At 39.1% G+C, this 19,770-nt stretch overlaps 1 protein-coding gene across 4 annotated transcripts in view; it reads left to right on the plus strand.

Moving 5' to 3' along the window:
- SETD2 (SET domain containing 2, histone lysine methyltransferase) overlaps positions 1 to 19,770 on the plus strand; it is a 120,869-nt gene that overhangs the window by 27,457 nt on the left and 73,642 nt on the right. For all 4 annotated transcript variants that reach the window (XR_014295471.1, XR_014295472.1, XM_082637942.1 and 1 more), the window contains exons 2-4: positions 10,295 to 10,310; positions 11,792 to 16,152; positions 19,351 to 19,482. Coding sequence is in view for 2 of the 4 variants with exons in the window: in XM_082637942.1 (XP_082494068.1) it covers positions 10,295 to 10,310; positions 11,792 to 16,152; positions 19,351 to 19,482 (4,509 nt within the window). In the remaining 2 variants the exon portion in view is untranslated. The remainder of the gene's footprint in view (positions 1 to 10,294; positions 10,311 to 11,791; positions 16,153 to 19,350; positions 19,483 to 19,770) is intronic.

Here is a 19,770-nt window from a genome sequence, read left to right on the forward strand (position 1 = left end):
AACTTGTGAAATTTTTTGTTCTAGTTCTGTGAAAAATGCCAGTGGTAGTTTGATAGGGATTGCATTGAATCTGTAGATTGCTTTGGGTAGTAGAGTCATTTTCACAATGTTGATTCTTCCAATCCAAGAACATGGTATATCTCTCCATCTATTTGTATCATCTTTAATTTCTTTCATCAGCGTCTTATAATTTTCTGCATACAGGTCTTTTGTCTCCCTAGGTAGGTTTATTCCTAGATATTTTATTCTTTTTGTTGCAGTGGTAAATGGAAGTGTTTTCTTGATTTCACTTTCAGATTTTTCATCATTAGTGTATAGGAGTGCAAGAGATTTCTGTGCATTAATTTTGTATCCTGCTACTTTACCAAATTCATTGATTAGCTTAATAGTTTTCTGGTAACATCTTTAGGATTCTCTATGTATAGTATCATGTCATCTGCAAACAGTGACAGCTTTACTTCTTCTTTTCTGATTTGGATTCCTTTTATTTCTTTTTCTTCTCTGATTGCTGTGGCTAAAACTTCCAAAACTATGTTGAATAAGAGTGATGAGAGTGGGCAACCTTGTCTTGTTCCTGATCTTAGTGGAAATGCTTTCAGTTTTTCACCATTGAGGACGATGTTGGCTCTGGGTTTGTCATATATGGCCTTTATTATGTTCAGGAAAGTTTCCTCTATGCCTACTTTCTGGAGGGTTTTTATCATAAATGGGGGTTGAATTTTGTCTTAAGCATTTCCTGCATCTATTGAGATGACCATATGGTTTTTCTCCTTCAATTTGTTAATATGGTGTATCACATTGATTGATTTGCGTATATTGAAGAATTCTTGCATTCCTGGAATAAACCCCAGTTGATCATGGTGTATGATCCTCTTAATGTGCTGTTGGATTCTGTTTGCTAGTATTTTGCTGAGGATTTTTGCATCTATGTTCATCAGTGATACTGACCTGTAGTTTTCTTTCTTTGTGACATCCTTGTCTGGTTTTGGTATCAGGGTGATGGTGGCCTCGTAGAATGAGTTTGGGAGTGTTCCTCCCTCTGCTATATTTTGGAAGAGTTTGAGAAGGATAGGTGTTAGCTTTTCTCTAAATGTTTGATAGAATTCTCCTGTGAAGCCATCTGGTCCTGGGCTTTTGTTTGTTGGAAGATTTTTAATCACATTTTCAATTTCAGTGCCTGTGATTGGTCTGTTCATATTTTCTATTTCTTCCTGATTCAGTCTTGGCAGGTTGTGCATTTCTAAGAATTTGTCCATTTCTTCCAGGTTGTCCATTTTATTGGCATAGAGTTGCTTGCAGTAATCTCTCATGATCCTTTGTATTTGTGCAGTGTCAGTTGTTACTTCTCCTTTTTCATTTCTAATTCTATTGATTTGAGTCTTCTCCCTTTTTTTCTTGATGAATCTGGCTAATCGTTTATCAATTTTGTTTATCTTCTCAAAGAACCAGCTTTTAGTTTTATTGATCTTTGCTTTCATTTCCTTCATTTCTTTTTCATTTATTTCTGATCTGATCTTTATGATTTCTTTCCTTCTGCTAACTTTGGGGTTTTTTTGTTCTTCTTTCTCTAATTAATTGCTTTAGGTGCAAGGTTAGGCTGTTTATTCGAGATGTTTCCTGTTTCTTAAGGTAGGATTGTATTGCTATAAACTTCCCTCTTAGAACTGCTTTTGCTGCATCCCATAGGTTTTGGGTCATTGTGTCTCCATTGTCATTTGTTTCTAGGTATTTTTTAATTTCCTCTTTGATTTCTTCAGTGATCACTTCGTTATTAAGTAGTGTATTGCTTAGCCTCCATGTGTTTGTATTTTTTACAGATCTTTTCCTGTAATTGATATCTAATCTCATAGCATTGTGGTCGGAAAAGATACTTGATACAATTTCAGTTTTCTTAAATTTACCAAGGCTTGAATTGTGACCCAAGATATGATCTATCCTGGAGAATGTTCCATGAGCACTTGAGAAGAATGTGTATTCTGTTGTTTTTGGATGGAATGTCCTATAAAAATCAAGTCCATCTTGTTTAATGTATCATTTAAAGCTTGTGTTTCCTTATTTATGTTCATTTTGGATGATCGGTCCATTGGTGAAAGTGGGGTGTTAACATCCCCTACTATGAATGTGTTACTGTCGATTTCCCCTTTTATGGCTGTTAGTATTTGCCTTATGTATTGAGGTGCTCCTATGTTGGGTGCATAAATATTTACAATTGTTATATCTTCTTCTTGGATCGATCCCTTGATCATTATGTAGTGTCCTTTGTCTCTTGTAATAGTCTTTGTTTTAAAGTCTATTTTGTCTGATATGAGAATTGCTACTCCAGCTTTCCTTTGGTTTCCATTTGCATGGAATATCTTTTTCCATCCACTCACTTTCAGTCTGTATGTGTCTCTAGGTCTGAAGTGGGTCTCTTGTAGACAGCATATAGATGGGTCTTGTTTTTGTATCCTTTCAGCCAGTCTGTGTCTTTTGGTGGGAGCATTTAATCCAGGTACATTTAAGGTAATTATCGATATGTATGTTCCTATTCCCATTTTCTTAATTGTTTTGGGTTCATTATTGTAGGTCTTTTCCTTCTCTTGTGTTTCTTGCCTAGAGAAGATCCTTTAGCATTTGTTGTAAAGCTGGTTTGGTGGTGCTGAACTCTCTCATCTTTTGCTTGTCTGTAAAGGTTTTAATTTCTGCATCAAATCTGAATGAGATCCTTGCTGAGTAGAGTAATCTTGGTTGTAGGTTTTTCTCCTTCATCACTTTAAATATGTCCTGCCAGTCCCTTCTGGCTTGCAGAGTTTCTGCTGAAAGATCAGCTGTTAACCTTATGGGGATTCCCTTGTGTGTTATTTGTTGTTTTTCCCTTGCTGCTTTTAATATGTTTTCTTTGTATTTAATTTTTGACAGTTTGATTAATATGTGTCTTGGTGTGTTTTTCCTTGGATTTATCCTGTATGGGACTCTCTGTGCTTCCTGGACTTGATTAACTATTTCCTTTCCCATATTAGGGAAGTTTTCAACTATAATCTCTTCAAATATTTTCTCAGTCCCTTTTTCTCTTCTTCTGGAACCCCTGTAATTCGAATATTGGTGCATTTAATGTTGTCCCAGATGTCTCTGAGACTGTCCTCAGTTCTTTTCATTCTTTTATCGTTATTCTTCTCTGCAGTAGTTATTTCCATTATTTTATCTTCCAGGTCACTCATCCATTCTTCTGCCTCAGTTATTCTGCTATTGATCCCTTCTAGAATATTTTTAATTTCATTTATTGTGTTCATCGTTGCTTGTTTCATCTTTGGTTCTTCTAGGTCCTTGTTAAATGTTTCTTGCATTTTCTCTGTTCTATTTCCAAGATTTTGGATCATTTTTACTATCATTATTCTGAATTGTTTTTCAGGTAGACTGCCTATTTCCTCTTCATTTGTTAGGTCTGGTGGGTTTTTATCTTTCTCCTTCATCTGCTGTGTGTTTCTGTCTTCTCATTTTGCTTATCTTACTGTGTTGGGGTCTCCTTTTTGCAGGCTGCAGGTTCGTAGTTCCCGTTGTTTTTGGTGTCTGTCCCCAGTGGCTAAAGTTGGTTCAGTGGGTTGTGTAGGCTTCCTGGGGGAGGGGACTAGTGCTGTGTTCTGGTGGATGAGGCTGGATCTTGTCTTTCTGGTGGGCAGGTCCACGTCTGGTGGTGTGTTTTGGGGTGTCTGTGGACTTATTACTTTAGGCAGCCTCTCTGCTAATGGGTGGTGTTGTGTTCCTGTCTTGCTAGTTGTTTGGCATAGGGTGTCCAGCACTGTAGCTTGCTGGTCGTTGAGTGAAGCTGGGTGTTGGTGTTGAGATGGAGATCTCTGGGAGATTTTCGCCTTTTGATATTACGTGGAGCTGGGAGGTCTCTTGTGGACCAGTGTCCTGAAGTTGGCTTTCCCACCTCAGAGGCACAGCAGTGACTCCTGGTTGCAGCACCAAGAGCCTTTCATCCACACGGCTCAGAATAAAAGGGAGAAAAAGTAGAAAGAAAGAAAAAGAAAGAAAGAAAGAGAAAGAGGATAAAAGAAAATAAAGTAAGATAAAATAAAATAAAATTATTAAAATAAAGAGTAATAAAGAAAAAAAATTTTTTAAGTAAAAAAACACAGAAAAACAAAAAAAACGGATAGAACCCTAGGACAAATGGTGAAAGCAAAGCTATACAAAACAAGATCTCACACAGAAGCATACACATACACACTCACAAAAAGAGGAAAAGGGAAAAATATAATAAATCTTGCTCCTCAATTTGGGATGATTCGTTGTCTATTCAGGTATTCCACAGATGCAGGGTACATCAAGTTGATTGTGGAGATTTAATCCGCTGCTCCTGAGACTGCTGGGACAGATTTCCCTTTCTCTTGTTTGTTCGCACAGCTCCTGGAGTTCAGTTTTGGATTTGGCCCCGCCTCTGCATGTAGGTCGCTGGAGGGCGCCTGTTCTTCGCTCAGACAGGACGGGGTTAAAGGAGCCGCTGATTCGGGGGCTCTGGCTCACTCCGGCTGGGGGGGGGAGGGAGGGGCACGATGCGGGGCGAGCCTGCGGCGGCAGAGGTCGGCGTGACGTTGCACCAGCATGAGGCGCGCCGTGCGTTCTCCCAGGGAAGTTGTCCCTGGATCCCGGGACCCTGGCAGTGGCAGGCTGCACAGGCTCCCCGGAAGGGAGGTGTGGATAGTGACCTGTGCTCGCACACAGGCCTGTTGGTGGCGGCGGCAGCAGCCTTAGCGTCTCACGCCCGTCTCTGGGGTCCGCGCTGTTGGCCGCGGCTCGCGCCCATCTCTGGAGCTCCTTTAAGAAGCGCTCTTAATCCCCTCTCCTCGTGCACCAGGAAACAAAGAGGGAAGAAAAAGTCTCTTGCCTCTTCGGCAGGTCCAGACTTTTCCACCCCGGACTCCCTCCCGGTGCAGTAACCCCTTCAGGCTGTGTTCACGCCACCAGTCCTCTCCCTGCACTCCTACCGAAGCTGAACCTCAGCTCCCAGCCCCGCCTGCCCCGGCGGGTGAGCAGATAAGCCTCTTGGGCTAGTGAGTGCCGGTTGGCACCAATCCTGTGTACGGGAATCTCTCCGCTTTGCCCTCCACAGCCCTGTTGCTGTGCTCTCCTCCGCGGCTCCGAAGGTTCCCCCCTCCGTCACCCGCAGTCTCCGCCTGTGAAGGGGCTTCCTAGTGTGTGGAAACCTTTCCTCCTTCACAGCTCCCTCCCACTGGCGCAGGTCCCGTCCCTGTTCTTTTGTCTCTGTTTATTCTTTTTTCTTTTGCCTACCCAGGTACGTGGGGAGTTTTTTGCCTTTTGGGAGGTCTGAGGTCTTCTGCCAGCGTTCAGTAGGTGTTCTGTAGGAGCTGTTCCACGTGTAGATGTATTGCTGATGTATCTGCTAGTGTTGGAAGCTCTCCTTCAGAGGCAGTGGGTGGCTGTGGCTCACCATGAGGACAAGGACACTGGCAGCAGAAGTTCTGGAAAGTATTCTGTGGCGTGAGCCCTCCCAGAGTCAAAAGTAATGTATTTGCTCATATATGCACACAGTTTTTAGAAGGATGTACGAAACTTAACAATAGTTGCCAGTACGTAGAGAGATCTAATTTTAGTTGTATATCTTTTTGTATTATAAAGTTTTCCCCTGTGTACATGTGTTACTTTTTCAAATAGAGAAAGAAAACTAATTTAAAATGTTCTAAATTAAAATGAGGTAAAATCTGTCATTCTATACTTCTGTTGGTCATAGGTCCAAGTTTTGGAATTGAACAAAATAAGACTATTTTATCTTGGAAGTTTTCTGATATTTTGAAATAAATCACTAAGATTCTGTAAGTCAGGGGTCCCCAGCGCTTAGGCCAAGGACCAGTAGCGGTCCACAGCCTGTTAGGAACCGGGCTGCACAGCAGGAGGTGAGCGGTGGGCCAGCGAGTAAGGCTTCATCTGCCGCTCCCCATCGCTCGCATTACTGCATGAACCGCCCCCCCACCCGCACCCCAGTCTGTGGAAAAATTGTCTTCCATGAAACTGGTCCCTGGTACCCAAAAGGTTGGCAACCACTGCTATAAATTGTCTTTTTTCCACAGTAGATAAAAATACTTCCGTTTTAACTATAAACATTTCCTGTGTAACATGGTATCTAGAATAGATTCTCTTACTATCCAACTTGTTTACGTTTATGAATATTGTTGATATGGCCAAATATCTCTCATTATACCAGGCCTCCCTTTGGAAACTTTACTTCTTATGTTCTAGCCTGAGAAGTTGGTTGGTTGTTGATTTGAATAATCATGTCTTTCTTTGGTTCTTTGAGATTGCTATGACTAAAACTCTTAATTAAGTCTTTTCCCACATGTGTCCTGTGACCTAATAGAGATTTGTCTCTGCGTTGACATGGATTAGTCAGAATTCTTTATAGTTCTTCAGTAAACTGCAGATCTGCATACTGTACGTTTTTGACAGAAAACTGGCTGCGGCATCCTCTGGTTTTTCTTCTGTAGTAGCTTTTCAAAAGAAGAAATAAGGCACTCTAGCACAATCCCACGCTGGAGACTTAAATGCCTGTTTTTGCATGCCTCATTTTTTATGGCAGGGCACAGTTGCCTCAGTACTCTTACCTGTGGCTTCCATACCCTTGTTCCAGCAACTTTCCTTCAAAAACCCTATTCTTTGTTCTTGACATTATATTATTTACCAAAGCAAGTGTTCTTCAAAAAAATTTTTTTTATTTATTTATTTTTTATTTTTGGCTGCGTTGGGTCTTTGTTGCTGCACGCGGGCTTTCTCTAGTTGCGGCGAGCAGGTGCTACTCTTCGTTACGGTGTGTGGGCTTCTCATTGTGGTGGCTTCCTTTGTTGCGGAGCACAGTCTCTAGGCACGCGGGCTTCAGTAGTTGTGGCTCGTGGGCTCTAGAGTGCAGGCTTAGTAGTTGTGGCACATGGGCATAGTTGCTCCATTGCATGTGGGATCTTCCTCAACCTGGGGTTGAACCCGTGTCCCCTGCATTGGCAGGCAGATTCTTTAACCACTGCACCACCAGGGAAGTCCCCGCAGGTGTTCTTTTATTAGAAACATTTGTGGCTGGTTCTTGCTATTAATTATGGCCTCACAATTTCATTAATATCTTTAAAAAGGGCTTGTCCTCTTATTGCTGTGGCAGTCTATTCACCTGGCCACACCTAGGTATTATCTCCTGATGGGTACTCCAACTCTGAAATATTAGTCTGACCATAATATCCAATTCCTTCACAGTACCCTTCTACTTCTTTTTCTGGTTTCCACCAAATCTACTCTTTGAAGCTGCTGCTATCTTGTCCCTACCCTGTTCCTTCAGTTTATCAGCTTCCTTCAGATTTTACTCCCTATTCTATTATCTGTGGATCATTCTTGGGAATGCCTTCAATTCTCTCAGCCCCTTGCCGCCTTTTACCTCTCTTGTCCCACCCAACTTGATAGAGTAACTCATCAGTTGTTTCTCCTCATTGATTCTAGATAGCCTAATGCTGCAAGGGGAAGTAACATAAGTGTGCCAATGACTGATTATAAATTAGTAATGTCCAACTTGGGGCAGCAACATTGAAGATTATAGTTTGCTTCTATTTTTGTTCCCCACACTTGAATTTTTTCAAGTCTCTTACCTTGTCCCTGCCCCTAACTTTCAACTAATGATGTCAGAGAGAAATACAGGCCAAAAGGAATATTCTTGCTTTATTTTGAAACTTAACTATGTCTTTACTCATCTGTATCCCCTTCTCAAGATCATTCCCTCCTCCATCTGTTGCAGTGATTCAATTTTTTTCCTTTGATCTAAACACCTCGTTTGCTCACCTGGTGTATTTATGATGATGGGGGGGAAGCAAGGTACAGAATGACTTGTATGGTATGATTACTATACTCAAAAAGAAAAACAAAAACCTCTGTTTTAATGCCCTCTCCACACACAAAAGAAGTGTTAGAAGGCTCTGTATACCAAGGTGTTTGCAGCAGTTGTCTCTGGATGGGTTGGATTGTGGACTTTTCTTTTTGTTTGTGTGTAATTTGATTTCTGTTAACATGAAATGATTTTAAGATGAGAAAAATTTGATATTTTCCCCCAAATTTTCTGTATGTGCTTATATTGTTTTTATTATAAATTTATTTTTTAAAATATTTATTTATTTATTTGGCTGCACTGGGTCTTTGTTGCGGCATGCAGGGTCTTTGTTGTGGCATTCAGGGTCTTCGTTGCGTCATGCAGGATCTAGTTCCCTGACCAGGGATCAAACCCGGGCCCCCTGCATTGGGAGTGCGGAGTCTTAACCACTGGACCACCAGGGAAGTCCCCTTTTTATTATAAATTTAAAAAATATTATCAAGTTATGGGAAATGCCTTGCTATCTTTGTCAAGCAGTTTTCTGATTTCTGAATTGAAACTTTATTTCCTCCCCTCACATGCCCACTCAGGTCCCACATTTATAATGTTTCTTTAGCCCTTTGATCATGTGATCACTTTGATTACAGCTTGTCAGAATTCTTTTCACTTGTTTATCCAAAGTATAAGTGCTGAGACTTAGGAAAGGATTCTGGTAACCTCAGTATTTCCAGCACTTTGTGTGTATGGATACCGTGAAGACAACCATGAATGCTTTTTCTAAAACATCCGCTGAAAAGAGGAGTACAAATATGAATGACATTCCAAATGCTTGGACATCTCCAAGTTCCTTTTCTGTTCTTTAAAAAAAATTTCACATAGTACTAATTTAAATCGAATCTAGTATGCCATATTGTGAGACACAATTATTTTTTTTAATCACTAAGAAAGGAAAAATCTCTTGCCAATTAGATTGTGATGTTATTGATAGTATGATGCATTGTGTAGAGGTGTTATATATGGGAAAAATGTATATCATAGAATTGATGAAATACAGCAGTTCTAAGGTCACATCTCTGTAGTCTTTATGGTTTTAGAGTAGAAAAAAGTGTTTAACCCTGGCACTGCTTTAGATCTCATCCATGTATTGCCAACTTTGTTTCCCCTTCATTACTTTGTTTTGTATGGCTACCATGGACTCTGGTGAATGGACTGAATTACAGTGGAGTAAAGCCTACATTTAGGGAAAGGATTTTTAGTACATTTCTTTTAAGGGGCATTTAAGACAGATTATTGTACTCCAGTCTTGGCACATAGCCTACAGAGACACCGGCTTAAAATACAAATCTGGGGGCTTCCCTGGTGGCGCAGTGGTTGAGAGTCCGCCTGCCGATGCAGGGGACGCGGGTTCGTGCCCCGGTCCGGGAAGATCCCACATGCCGCAGAGCGGCTGGGCCCGTGAGCCATGGCCGCTGAGCTTGCGCGTCCGGAGCGCTCCGCAGCGGGAGAGGCTGCAACAGTGAGAAGCCCGCATACCGCAAAAAAAAAAAAAACCCAAAAAACAAAAAAAACCAAATCTGGCTGTTATAGCCTAAAACCCTTTTGTATCTTCTCTTCCCCCAGTGTGCTTCAGTGCACTGGTATACACCAGACTTTTAGCTTTTGATTCCTCAGTCAGGACATAGTGTGGTTATCTTTGTTAGAATATAACTGTGAGCTCAGAAAGCCACATTCTCTCATGTAGAGTGTAAACCTTGCATTAAGCAAAGGGACTGCTGAATGGATACCAGACAGGTTGAGAACCACTAATTCATAAGATAAAATGTTTCTCATCGTAAGAGACCTGGCCTCTGGACCTGGCCACTGCTCCCTACTTTGGCTAATTATTGGCTTCTTTCTGCCTTATGCTTTATACTCAGATAACATTATTTTATAGTTTCCTTGCTCATATTGTTCTATGTTTTAATCTCTATATCTTTGCCTGGGATCTTCCTTCGTTAAAGATCTCCCTTCAAATACATTCTTCAAAAACTAATTTTTCTTTTAGGAAGGATTCTTTGCATTCCTATCCTTCGACTAAACTGAGTTGTTTATCTTCCTCATTGCTGTTACATTTGTGCATATTTCTATCCTTGTATTTACTCCATTATGTTGGAATTACTTTTATAACAAAATTATATTTTGTATTTACAGGAAACTGTAAGAGCTTCTTGAGGGCAGGGACTCTGCTTTATTCACCTTTTCTCTCCGTCACCTAGCACAGTGCATGACACTATCTTCATTAAACATTTGCTATGCTAAATGTAACTAAGGCTATGAAGGAACGGACAGCCTATATAGAATATACCTGGAGGTTGTAGGTATCCTAAGTTTTAATAAAAAACAACTTACATTTCAATCGGTTTTAAGTATTTATGATTTCTTTTTATTCTTTTGCATGCTTTCTTGGCTGGATGACAATAGAGAAGAAGAAAATGAGGTAAGTATAATTTAATTAGATATTCAGCAATTATGAGCTTGAAAACATTCAAAATTTAGCTATCATTTTGAATGTGAAACGAAGTAATAGTTTTTGCTTAGTTTTGTTTTTGGATCTATAGTAATTCATTCCAGTGAGGGATGTTGTATATCTCAAGAAAGTGGTTTTTAGACTTCGGAGTTTCAAGAGCTTTAGTCAAGGTAAAGGAAGCTGGCAACTTGGGAGACAGCTTTTTACCTGTTTTTTACACGTTGAGCTTCCATGTAAAATTCAATTTGAAAAGTGAATTTTCTCTCTTAAAAAGTATTTGAAGACCACTGCTCTGTGATAATGCATGTGAAAACATTTACTTTCCCACTTGAATGGTAACTGTATAATTTTGAAAACTGATCTCAGATTTTACCATGTTAAAGTGGAAAACTGTTCTCTTAAATAGCCAGGGTTGATTAAAGAATGTCAGTTAGAAAAATGTGGTAGATGGCAAGTGTACTATCTTTAATTTAGGCTTGAGTTTGTTGCTATAGACTTTTCTGCTGTTCTGTCTACAACCGAGGTTATGCCTTTAACTTCTAACACCCATCAGTTCCTTTGGTGGTTTGGCAAATAATGAAGGGTGAAGTCTTCTTAGATGTACACTTTGTAGTTGTCATTCACGGTAGGATCAGACTATAAATCAGCATGGCCTGGGTGTGTGGGGCCCAGGCAGATGCAGTAGTAGTATGCCAGGACAGAGTAATTTCCAGGAAGGCAGAAAGGCCTGGTCCCCATTTGGTTACCTCATCTGTGAAATGAGTGAGATGGGAGACTGCTCTATACCAGTGGTTTCCCAAATCTAGGAAATCCCTCAGAATTGCCTGAGATGGTTGTTTTCAAAAAACAAAACAAAATAAACTTTCTTATTCACCTTAGAGCTATTGAATTGTTATTTCCTGGAGTTTTGTCACAGATCTGTATTTCTACCAAGTACCCAAGTGATTCTATGTGATACCAGAAGACCACTGGTTATAATGACTTCTGATATTTCTTCTCAGATAGGACACAAGAAAAAAGTATTTTCATTACTGAGGTGTTAGCTGTTGCTCTTGTAGTGTATCTTGAAATACACATCAGATTATTTTTTAAATTCTCATTAAAAATTCTGCCTGGAAAATAGTTATAAAACTGGATAAAATTCTTTAAGATAAGAATGGAAAAATATGGATAATTGTTGAAACTGAGGATGTGTACTTAGAGGTTTATTAAACCATTCTCTGTACTTTTGGGTATGGTTGAAAATTTCCGTAATAAAGAGTTTTAAAAAATGCATATATAGCTTAATGAAATTCATGCTGTTTGTCATTAAAAAGGACTTTTCATTACCCTGACATTTTTAGTATATGTGCTGCCGAAGCGAGCACTACCCTGACATTTTTAAACTGTGATGCTAGCCATTTGAAAGTAACTTTATTGTAGTAGTAACTGCTTTTTTTGTTCATTTATAGGCAAAGATTGAAAATGTGCAGAAAGCAGGTTTCATCAAAGGACCAATGTTTAAAGGTGTTGCTTCTAGTCGGTTTTTGCCCAAAGGCACCAAGACAAAAGTTAATTTGGAGGAACAGGGACGACAGAAGGTGTCATTCAGCTTCAGCCTTACAAAGAAAACTTTGCAGAACAGGTTTCTGACGGCACTTGGCAGTGAAAAGCAAAATGATACTCCAAATTCCCCAGTTGTACCTCTTCAAGTAGACTCGACCCCTAAAATTAAAATGGACATTGGAGATACATTATCTACTACAGAAGAATCTTCCCCACCAAAATCAAGGGTAGAATTGGGCAAAATCCATTTTAAGAAACATCTGCTTCATGTAACATCCAGGCCACTGCTGACTTCTACCACAGCAGTGGCATCTCCATCTCCTCCCATAGTACCATTACCAGCAGTCATAGCAGAATCAACAACTGTAGACTCGCCACCCTCATCTCCGCCTCCACCACCTCCACCTCCCCAAGCCACAACACCCTCATTACCAGCACCAGTAACAGAGCCAGTGGCCTTGCCACACACACCAGTGACAGTTCTGATGACAGCACCAGTAGATGTAGCTGCTAGAGCGTTGAAGGAACCACCAGTTACAATTGTACCAGAATCATCAGAAGTGGACACTAAGCAGGACCCTGTATCTAATAGTTCAGAAGAACACATAACTCACAATTTGAATGAGCAAGCAGATATTCCTTCACAAAAAGAAGATTCCCATATTGGGAAGGAAGAAGAAATTCCAGATAGTTCTAAGAGTAGTTTGGGCTCTAAGAAAACAGGTTCTAAGAAGAAATCCTCACAATCTGAAGGCACCTTTCTTGGTTCAGAATCTGATGAAGATTCTGTACGGACTTCCTCAAGTCAAAGATCACATGATTTAAAATTTTCAGCCAACGTTGAAAAAGAAAGAGATTCAAAAAAGAGCTTAGCAACTTTAAAAAGTGAGGATTTAGGGAAATCTTCACGATCTAAAACAGAGAGAGATGATAAATATTTTAGCTACTCAAAACTTGAAAGAGATACTCGTTATATATCTTCTCGCTGTAGATCAGAGAGAGAGCGAAGGCGGAGCAGGTCTCGTTCTAGATCTGACAGAGGTTCTAGAACTAGTTCATCCTATTCTCGGTCAGAACGATCCCATTATTATGACTCTGATCGTCGCTACCATAGGAGTTCCCCTTATAGAGAGAGGGCACGCTATTCTCGGCCATATACAGATAACAGGGCAAGAGAAAGTTCTGATTCAGAAGATGAGTATAAGAAGACATACTCAAGGCGCACCTCATCTCATTCTTCCTCTTACAAAGACCTAAGGACATCATCCTCCTATTCTAAATCTGATCGAGATTGTAAAATTGAGTCCTCTTACTTAGAGATGGAGAAGAGAGGAAAGTATTCTTCAAAATTAGAAAGAGAATCCAAAAGGACTTCAGAAAATGAAGCAATGAAAAGATGTTGTTCTCCCACTAATGAACTGGGATTCCGACGGGGGTCATCATATTCCAAGCATGGTAACAGTGCTTCCCGTTATAAATCTGCCCCTTCAAAACCTGCACCCAAGTCTGATAAATTTAAAAATTCTTTCTGTTGTACAGAATTGAATGAGGAAATCAAACAGTCTCATTCTTTTAGCTTACAGACTCCTTGTTCAAAAGGTAGTGAATTAAGAACGATTAATAAAGTTCCTGAAAGAGAGAAGATTGGGTCTCCATCTCCATTAAATCGATTAAATGATTCACCTACTTTTAAAAAGCTAGATGAATCACCTGTTTTTAAGTCTGAATTTATAGGACATGATAGCCATGATAGTATTAAGGAATTAGACTCTTTATGTAAAGTGAAGAATGATCAATTAAGAAGTTATTGTCCCACAGAATTTAATATAAACGGATCACCTGGGGCAGAATCTGATTTGGCAACATTTTGCACTTCTAAACGTGACACTGTTTTGATGTCTTCTGATGATAGTGTGACTGGATCAGAGGTATCCCCTTTGGTCAAAACGTGCATGCTTTCATCAAATGGATTTCAAAATATTAATAGATGTAAAGAAAAAGACTTGGATGATACTCGCATGCAGCATAGTAGGTCAGAAAGCCCATTTAGAGAAACAGAACCTCCAGTGTCGCCACACCAGGATCAACTCATATCTTTGCCAGTTATGACTATAGATTATTCCAAAACAATAGTTAAAGAGCCAGTTGATGTGAGAGTTTCTTGCTGTAAAACCAAAGATTCAGATATATACTGTACTTCAAACAACAACTGCCCTTCTTTGTGTCATTCCGGAGCTGAAAATACTGAGCCTTTAGTAACGAAGATTTCTTCAAATAGCTTTATGAATGTGCATTTGAAATCAAAAACAGTTATATGTGATAATGGAAGTCTGACAGATCAGCACTCAAAATTTGCATGTGGAGAATATAAGCAGAGTGTTGGTAGTACTAGTTCAGCTTCTGTTAATCATTTTGATGATTTATATCAACCTACAGGGAGTTCATGTATTGCTTCATCTCTTCAGAGTCTTCCACCAGGAATAAAAGTAGACAGTTTAACTCTCTTGCAATGTGGAGAGAATACATCTCCAGTTTTGGATGCTGTGCTGAAGAGTAAAAGCTCAGAGTTTTTAAAGCATGCAGAGAAAGAAATAGTAGAAGTAGGTAGTGGCCTTCCTGATTCAGGAAGAGGATTTGCTTCCTGGGAAAATAGGCATAATAATGGACTATCTGGGAAATGTGTGCAAGAGGCTCAAGAAGAAGGGAATTCCATACTGCCTGATAGAAGAGGAAGACCAGAAATCTCTTTAGATGAAGAAGGTGGAAGAGGACATGCACATACTTCTGATGATTCAGAAGTTGTATTTTCTTCTTGTGATTTGAATTTAATCATGGAGGACAGTGATGGTGTAACATATACCTTAAAATGTGACAGTAGTGGTCATGCCTCAGAGATTGTATCTACTGTCCATGAAGATTATTCTGGTTCTTCTGAAAGTTCAAGTGATGAAAGTGATTCAGAAGATACAGATTCTGATGATAGCAGTATTCCAAGAAACCGTCTTCAGTCTGTTGTGGTTGTGCCAAAGAATTCTACTTTGCCCATGGAAGAAACAAGTCCTTGTTCTTCTCGGAGCAGTCAAAGTTACAGACACTATTCTGACCACTGGGAAGATGAGCGATTGGAGCCAAGGAGGCATTCATATGAGGAAAAATTTGAGAGTATAGCAAGTAAAGCCTGTCCTCAAACTGAGAAGTTCTTCTTTCATAAAGCAACAGAGAAGAATTCAGAAATTTCTTTTATACAGCCCAGTCGAAAACAGATAGATAATCACCTGTCTGAAATTGCTCATCCTCAGAGTGATGGGGTTGATAGTACAAGTCATACAGACATAAAATCTGACCCTCTAGGTCATCCAAATTCTGAGGAAGCAGTGAAAGCCAAAATAACTTCTAGGCAGCAAGAAGAGCTGCCAATTTATTCTTCTGATGATTTTGAAGATGTCTCAAGTAAGTCTCGGCAACAGACCACTTTCCCTAACAGGCCAGATAGTAGACTGGGAAAAACAGAGTCAAATTTTTCTTCTTGTGAGATCTCCCGAGTGGATGGTTTCCGTTCATCAGAAGAGCTCAGAAATCTAGGGTGGGACTTCTCTCAACAAGAAAAGCCTACTACCACATATCAGCAACCTGACAGCAGCTATGGAGCCTGTGGTGGACACAAGTATCAGCAAAGTGCAGAACAGTATAGTGGGACACGTAATTACTGGCAAGGCAATGGCTACTGGGATCCAAGATCAGCAGGTAGACCACCTGGAACTGGGGTTGTGTATGATCGAATTCAAGGTCAGGTACCAGATTCCTTAACAGATGACCGTGAAGAGGAGGAGAATTGGGATCAACGTGGAGGATCTCACTTTTCAAGCCAGTCCAATAAATTTTTTCTGGCCCTTCAGAAGGACAAGGGGTCAGTGCAAGCACCTGAAATAAGCAGCAATTCCATTAAGGACTCTTTAGCTGTGAATGAGAAGAAAGATCTTTCGAAAAACTTAGAAAAAAATGATATGAAAGATAGAGGGCCTCTTAAAAAAAGGAGACAGGAATTGGAGAGTGATTCTGAAAGTGATGGTGAGCTTCAGGACAGAAAGAAAGTTAGAGTGGAGGTAGAGCAGGGAGAGACAGCAGTGCCTCTAGGCTCAGCATTGGTTGGGCCTTCGTGTGTCATGGAAGACTTCAGGGACCCACAGCGGTGGAAGGAATGTGCCAAACAAGGGAAGATGCCTTGTTACTTTGATCTGATTGAAGAAAATGTTTATTTAACAGAAAGGTAAGCCAAATTAATACTTGTTGGACAAGTATTAACCTCCTTTTGTGGGAAAAAAAATTAACTTTCAAACGTTCAGAACATATGAGCTCAATTGTATAAAATATGGTTGTGTGATAAAATGTAACTTAAAAATTTGAAAAGTGTATTTACCTATTTAGATTTGATGGTGTATAGTCCCCCAATTCCCCTCCCCCCCTCAACAGGAAGGGGATGTCTAAATTTTTTTTTTTTTTGGTCCCATTACTTCTTTGGTTCTAGAAGTACATTTAAAAAAGTATATAGACCAGCCCAGTTTTTCTTAAATTTCTTTTACATGTGAAACTGTGGCAGAAAGTGAAACAAAACTCCAGCAAAATTGTCTGCTTTTAGAGAAGAAAAAAGTTACGTTGGATTTTTTTTTCCTTCATTCTGAACATTTTTTTTAACATCTTTATTGGAGTATAATTGCTTTACAATGGTGTGTTAGTTTCTGCTGTATAACAAAGTGAATCAGCTATACAGATACATATATCCCCATATCTCCTCCCTCTTGCGTCTCTCTCCCACTCTCCCGATACTATCCCACCCCTCTAGGTGGACACAAAGCACCGAGCTGACCTCCCTGTGCTATGCGGCTGCTTCCCACTAGATATCTATTGTACATTTGGTAGTGTATATATGTCCATGCCACTCTCTCACTTCGTCCCAGTTTACCCTTCCCCCTCCCCATGTCCTCAAGTCCAATCTCTACGTCTGTGTTTTTATTCCTGTCCTGCCCATAGGCTCTTCAGAACCTTTTTTTTTTTTTTTTAGATTCCATATATATGTGTTAGCATACGGTATTTGTTTTTCTCTTTCTGACTTACTTCACTCTGTATGACAGTCTCTCTAGGTCCATCCACGTCACTAGAAATAACTCAACTTCATTTCTTTTTAAAAATATGGAACCCTTCACGAATTTGCATGTCATCCTTGCGCAGGGGCCGTGCTAATTTTCTCTGTATCGTTCCAATTTTAGTATATATGCTACGGAAGCGAGCACCATTCTGAACATTTTTGAAAAATATCTTTAGGTACTTTACAAGCTGGAACTAGATTAGAATATAGTTTTCTTTTGTCATGTTTCAAAATCTGTTGCTAGTAGATTAAACTTGGCAATAGCATAACAAGTTTTTAAGTTTTAAATGGTGAAATCCCTAACATGAAACAAGGTATAATAAGACTAGGATAATAAAAACAAATTCCTCTAGAGCACAGATTCTCAGTCGACTTTCTTTCACCTCTCTTCGATACTTGTTTTCCCAATGTAAATATATGTTGAATATGCCTTTAAAAAAATTTATAGTCTCCTAACCACCTACCTCCTTTTGGAAATTTCTCCTCTAGTTGAGAATCAACTTAGCCATCATCCCTTTAAGCATTCAGAATTTTTTAAAATGAAGACATTTTCCACTGTGGATAAGGTAAAAGACTTCATCTTAAAGTTAGACCCATCAGAAGTTTTTCCTATTTAAAAAGCAAAAACAAAAACACTTTTTTTTTTTTTAAGGATAAAGTGGGCCTCTTACAATTACGTTCATTTATAACTAGTTGTAAATTAGGTTTAACTTCAAAATATTGAATATTTTAAGTGGTACTCAAGAATTTTGTGAGTAGAGTGATTCAACTTACATGATCTTTGTGAAAGAATAGAAATAAAATTAATCAACCCAACCCTCTGGATTTTATTCAGTGAGTTTCATATACATAATTGGTTGGTGAGAGGCATTTTAAAGTGCTTGATATAAGCTGGGCATTTATAGAAGCCACTAAGAAGACAAATTGTTGTAAAATAGTATGTGCATTCTTATGTCTAGTGAAAATAGGCTTACCTGAACGAAATCTGTGCCCGTTAGTCCTCATCTGGCCTTTTGGAGCAATACAAAATAAAGCTACTGTTTTTATACATAGCTCTTAAGTACTTGTAAAAAGATAATTTGTTTATCTTTAGTCATCTTTCTTCAGGCTAAGCATATTCTTATGCTCATTAATGAATTATATCTTTAATTGATCCAGATGAATCATTCTTGTTACTCAAACTTAGTGGAAACTATCGTGACACTAGGTACTTTATAAAACTGAGACTGTAGTAGAACATATGTTGGAGGTGAAAGCAGATTAGTTAGGAGATTAAGACAGTCACTTAGAGCAGCTGTGCTCTTCACTTGTCTAATAGCTGAAGAGTAAGTCATAGTTCCCTAATCTTAGGAAAGGGATCTTATTCGTCTGTCCTTGATTTTTTTTTCCTTTTTGACAAAGATCAAAAAATAGAGTTCAACAAAAAGGCCAGTAAATAATCCCATTTTCACTTTTGCTTTGCGAACTCTGGCTTAGGTTTTTATGAACCCAGTCAATTTCGAACAGTTTATCTTCTCCCCCCAAATCTACACTGAGAAAGTTTAGTCCTCTGTAGTAATGCTATTCTATAATAATATATACGTCATTCTTTTTTTTTTTAAATCATTCAGTCTTCTTTTAAACAGGATTTGTACAAAAGTGATGTTGCTGCAGGATTCTCTAAAGGATTTGATTGAGTTAAATTCTTAATTAAAAACTCCTTTTTCTTTCTAAAGCAACTCCTTTTCTTCCTTAGCCTTGTATCTCAACTATTATTTGTATATCCAAGAGGACTGATTCTTTTTTTTTTTGGGGGGGCTGCTCCACTGCACGCAGGATCCTAGTTCCCCGACCAGGGATTGATCCCTTGCCCCCTGCAGTGGAATCGCGGAGTCTTAACCACTGGACTGCAGGGAAGTCCATGAGGACTGATTCTTAAACCTAACTTTAATTAATCAGCTATGTTATTTGATATTCATGAGTTTTCCTGTTTTTCTGTGGAGCCAAATACGACTATTAACATTTGAAACTGCTCAGAATTCAAGGTTTAGATGACAAGGACTAGGAAATAAGGACTGAGTCCAAAATGATAGACTTGAACTTACCCCAGCTTCCCATTTGCCAATGCTGAGGTTGTCTCTCTCACCTGTTTTGCAATACAATTCTTAGTGTTTTCAGTCTCATAAATGCTTAGTGGTTAGAAGTTTTCTTCTTTTTGAATGATTGACTTAACCAGGATCATTAAATGGGAAACTAGTGAGATTTAGCACATTTTTGATTGTGTATGTTGTATCATTGCCAGGACATTTTTTTAACCAATTTTAATAAAATTTTACCCAATAGAAAGAAGAATAAATCCCATCGGGATATTAAGCGAATGCAGTGTGAGTGTACACCTCTTTCTAAAGATGAAAGAGCTCAAGGTGAAATAGCATGTGGGGAAGATTGTCTTAATCGTCTCCTCATGATTGAATGGTAAGTAAATTAGAATGCTCTGCTTTTGCTCAACTATTCTATTAAATGTCTCTAAATTTTAAGAAGAATTATTAGGAGTAAAATTTAACTTTTCTTCTTCTACCTATTGTTGAGTATTTCTGAGCAATGAAATGTCCAATGTGTAATAGTGTTTATAAGGAGGCAAATTTCCCTTGCATTGTGCGTTAGATTATAGTACATATTGTAAGTGCTCTGTAAAGTAGCCCTAATGCTAACATAGTAATACTAATTTTTACCCAGTCTCCTTTTATCTCTTGTAAGGTTCAC

The sequence above is a fragment of the Mesoplodon mirus genome, assembly GCF_964341445.2.
Source record: "Mesoplodon mirus genome assembly, chromosome: 12".
In the NCBI taxonomy this organism is placed as follows: Eukaryota; Metazoa; Chordata; class Mammalia; order Artiodactyla; family Ziphiidae; genus Mesoplodon; species Mesoplodon mirus.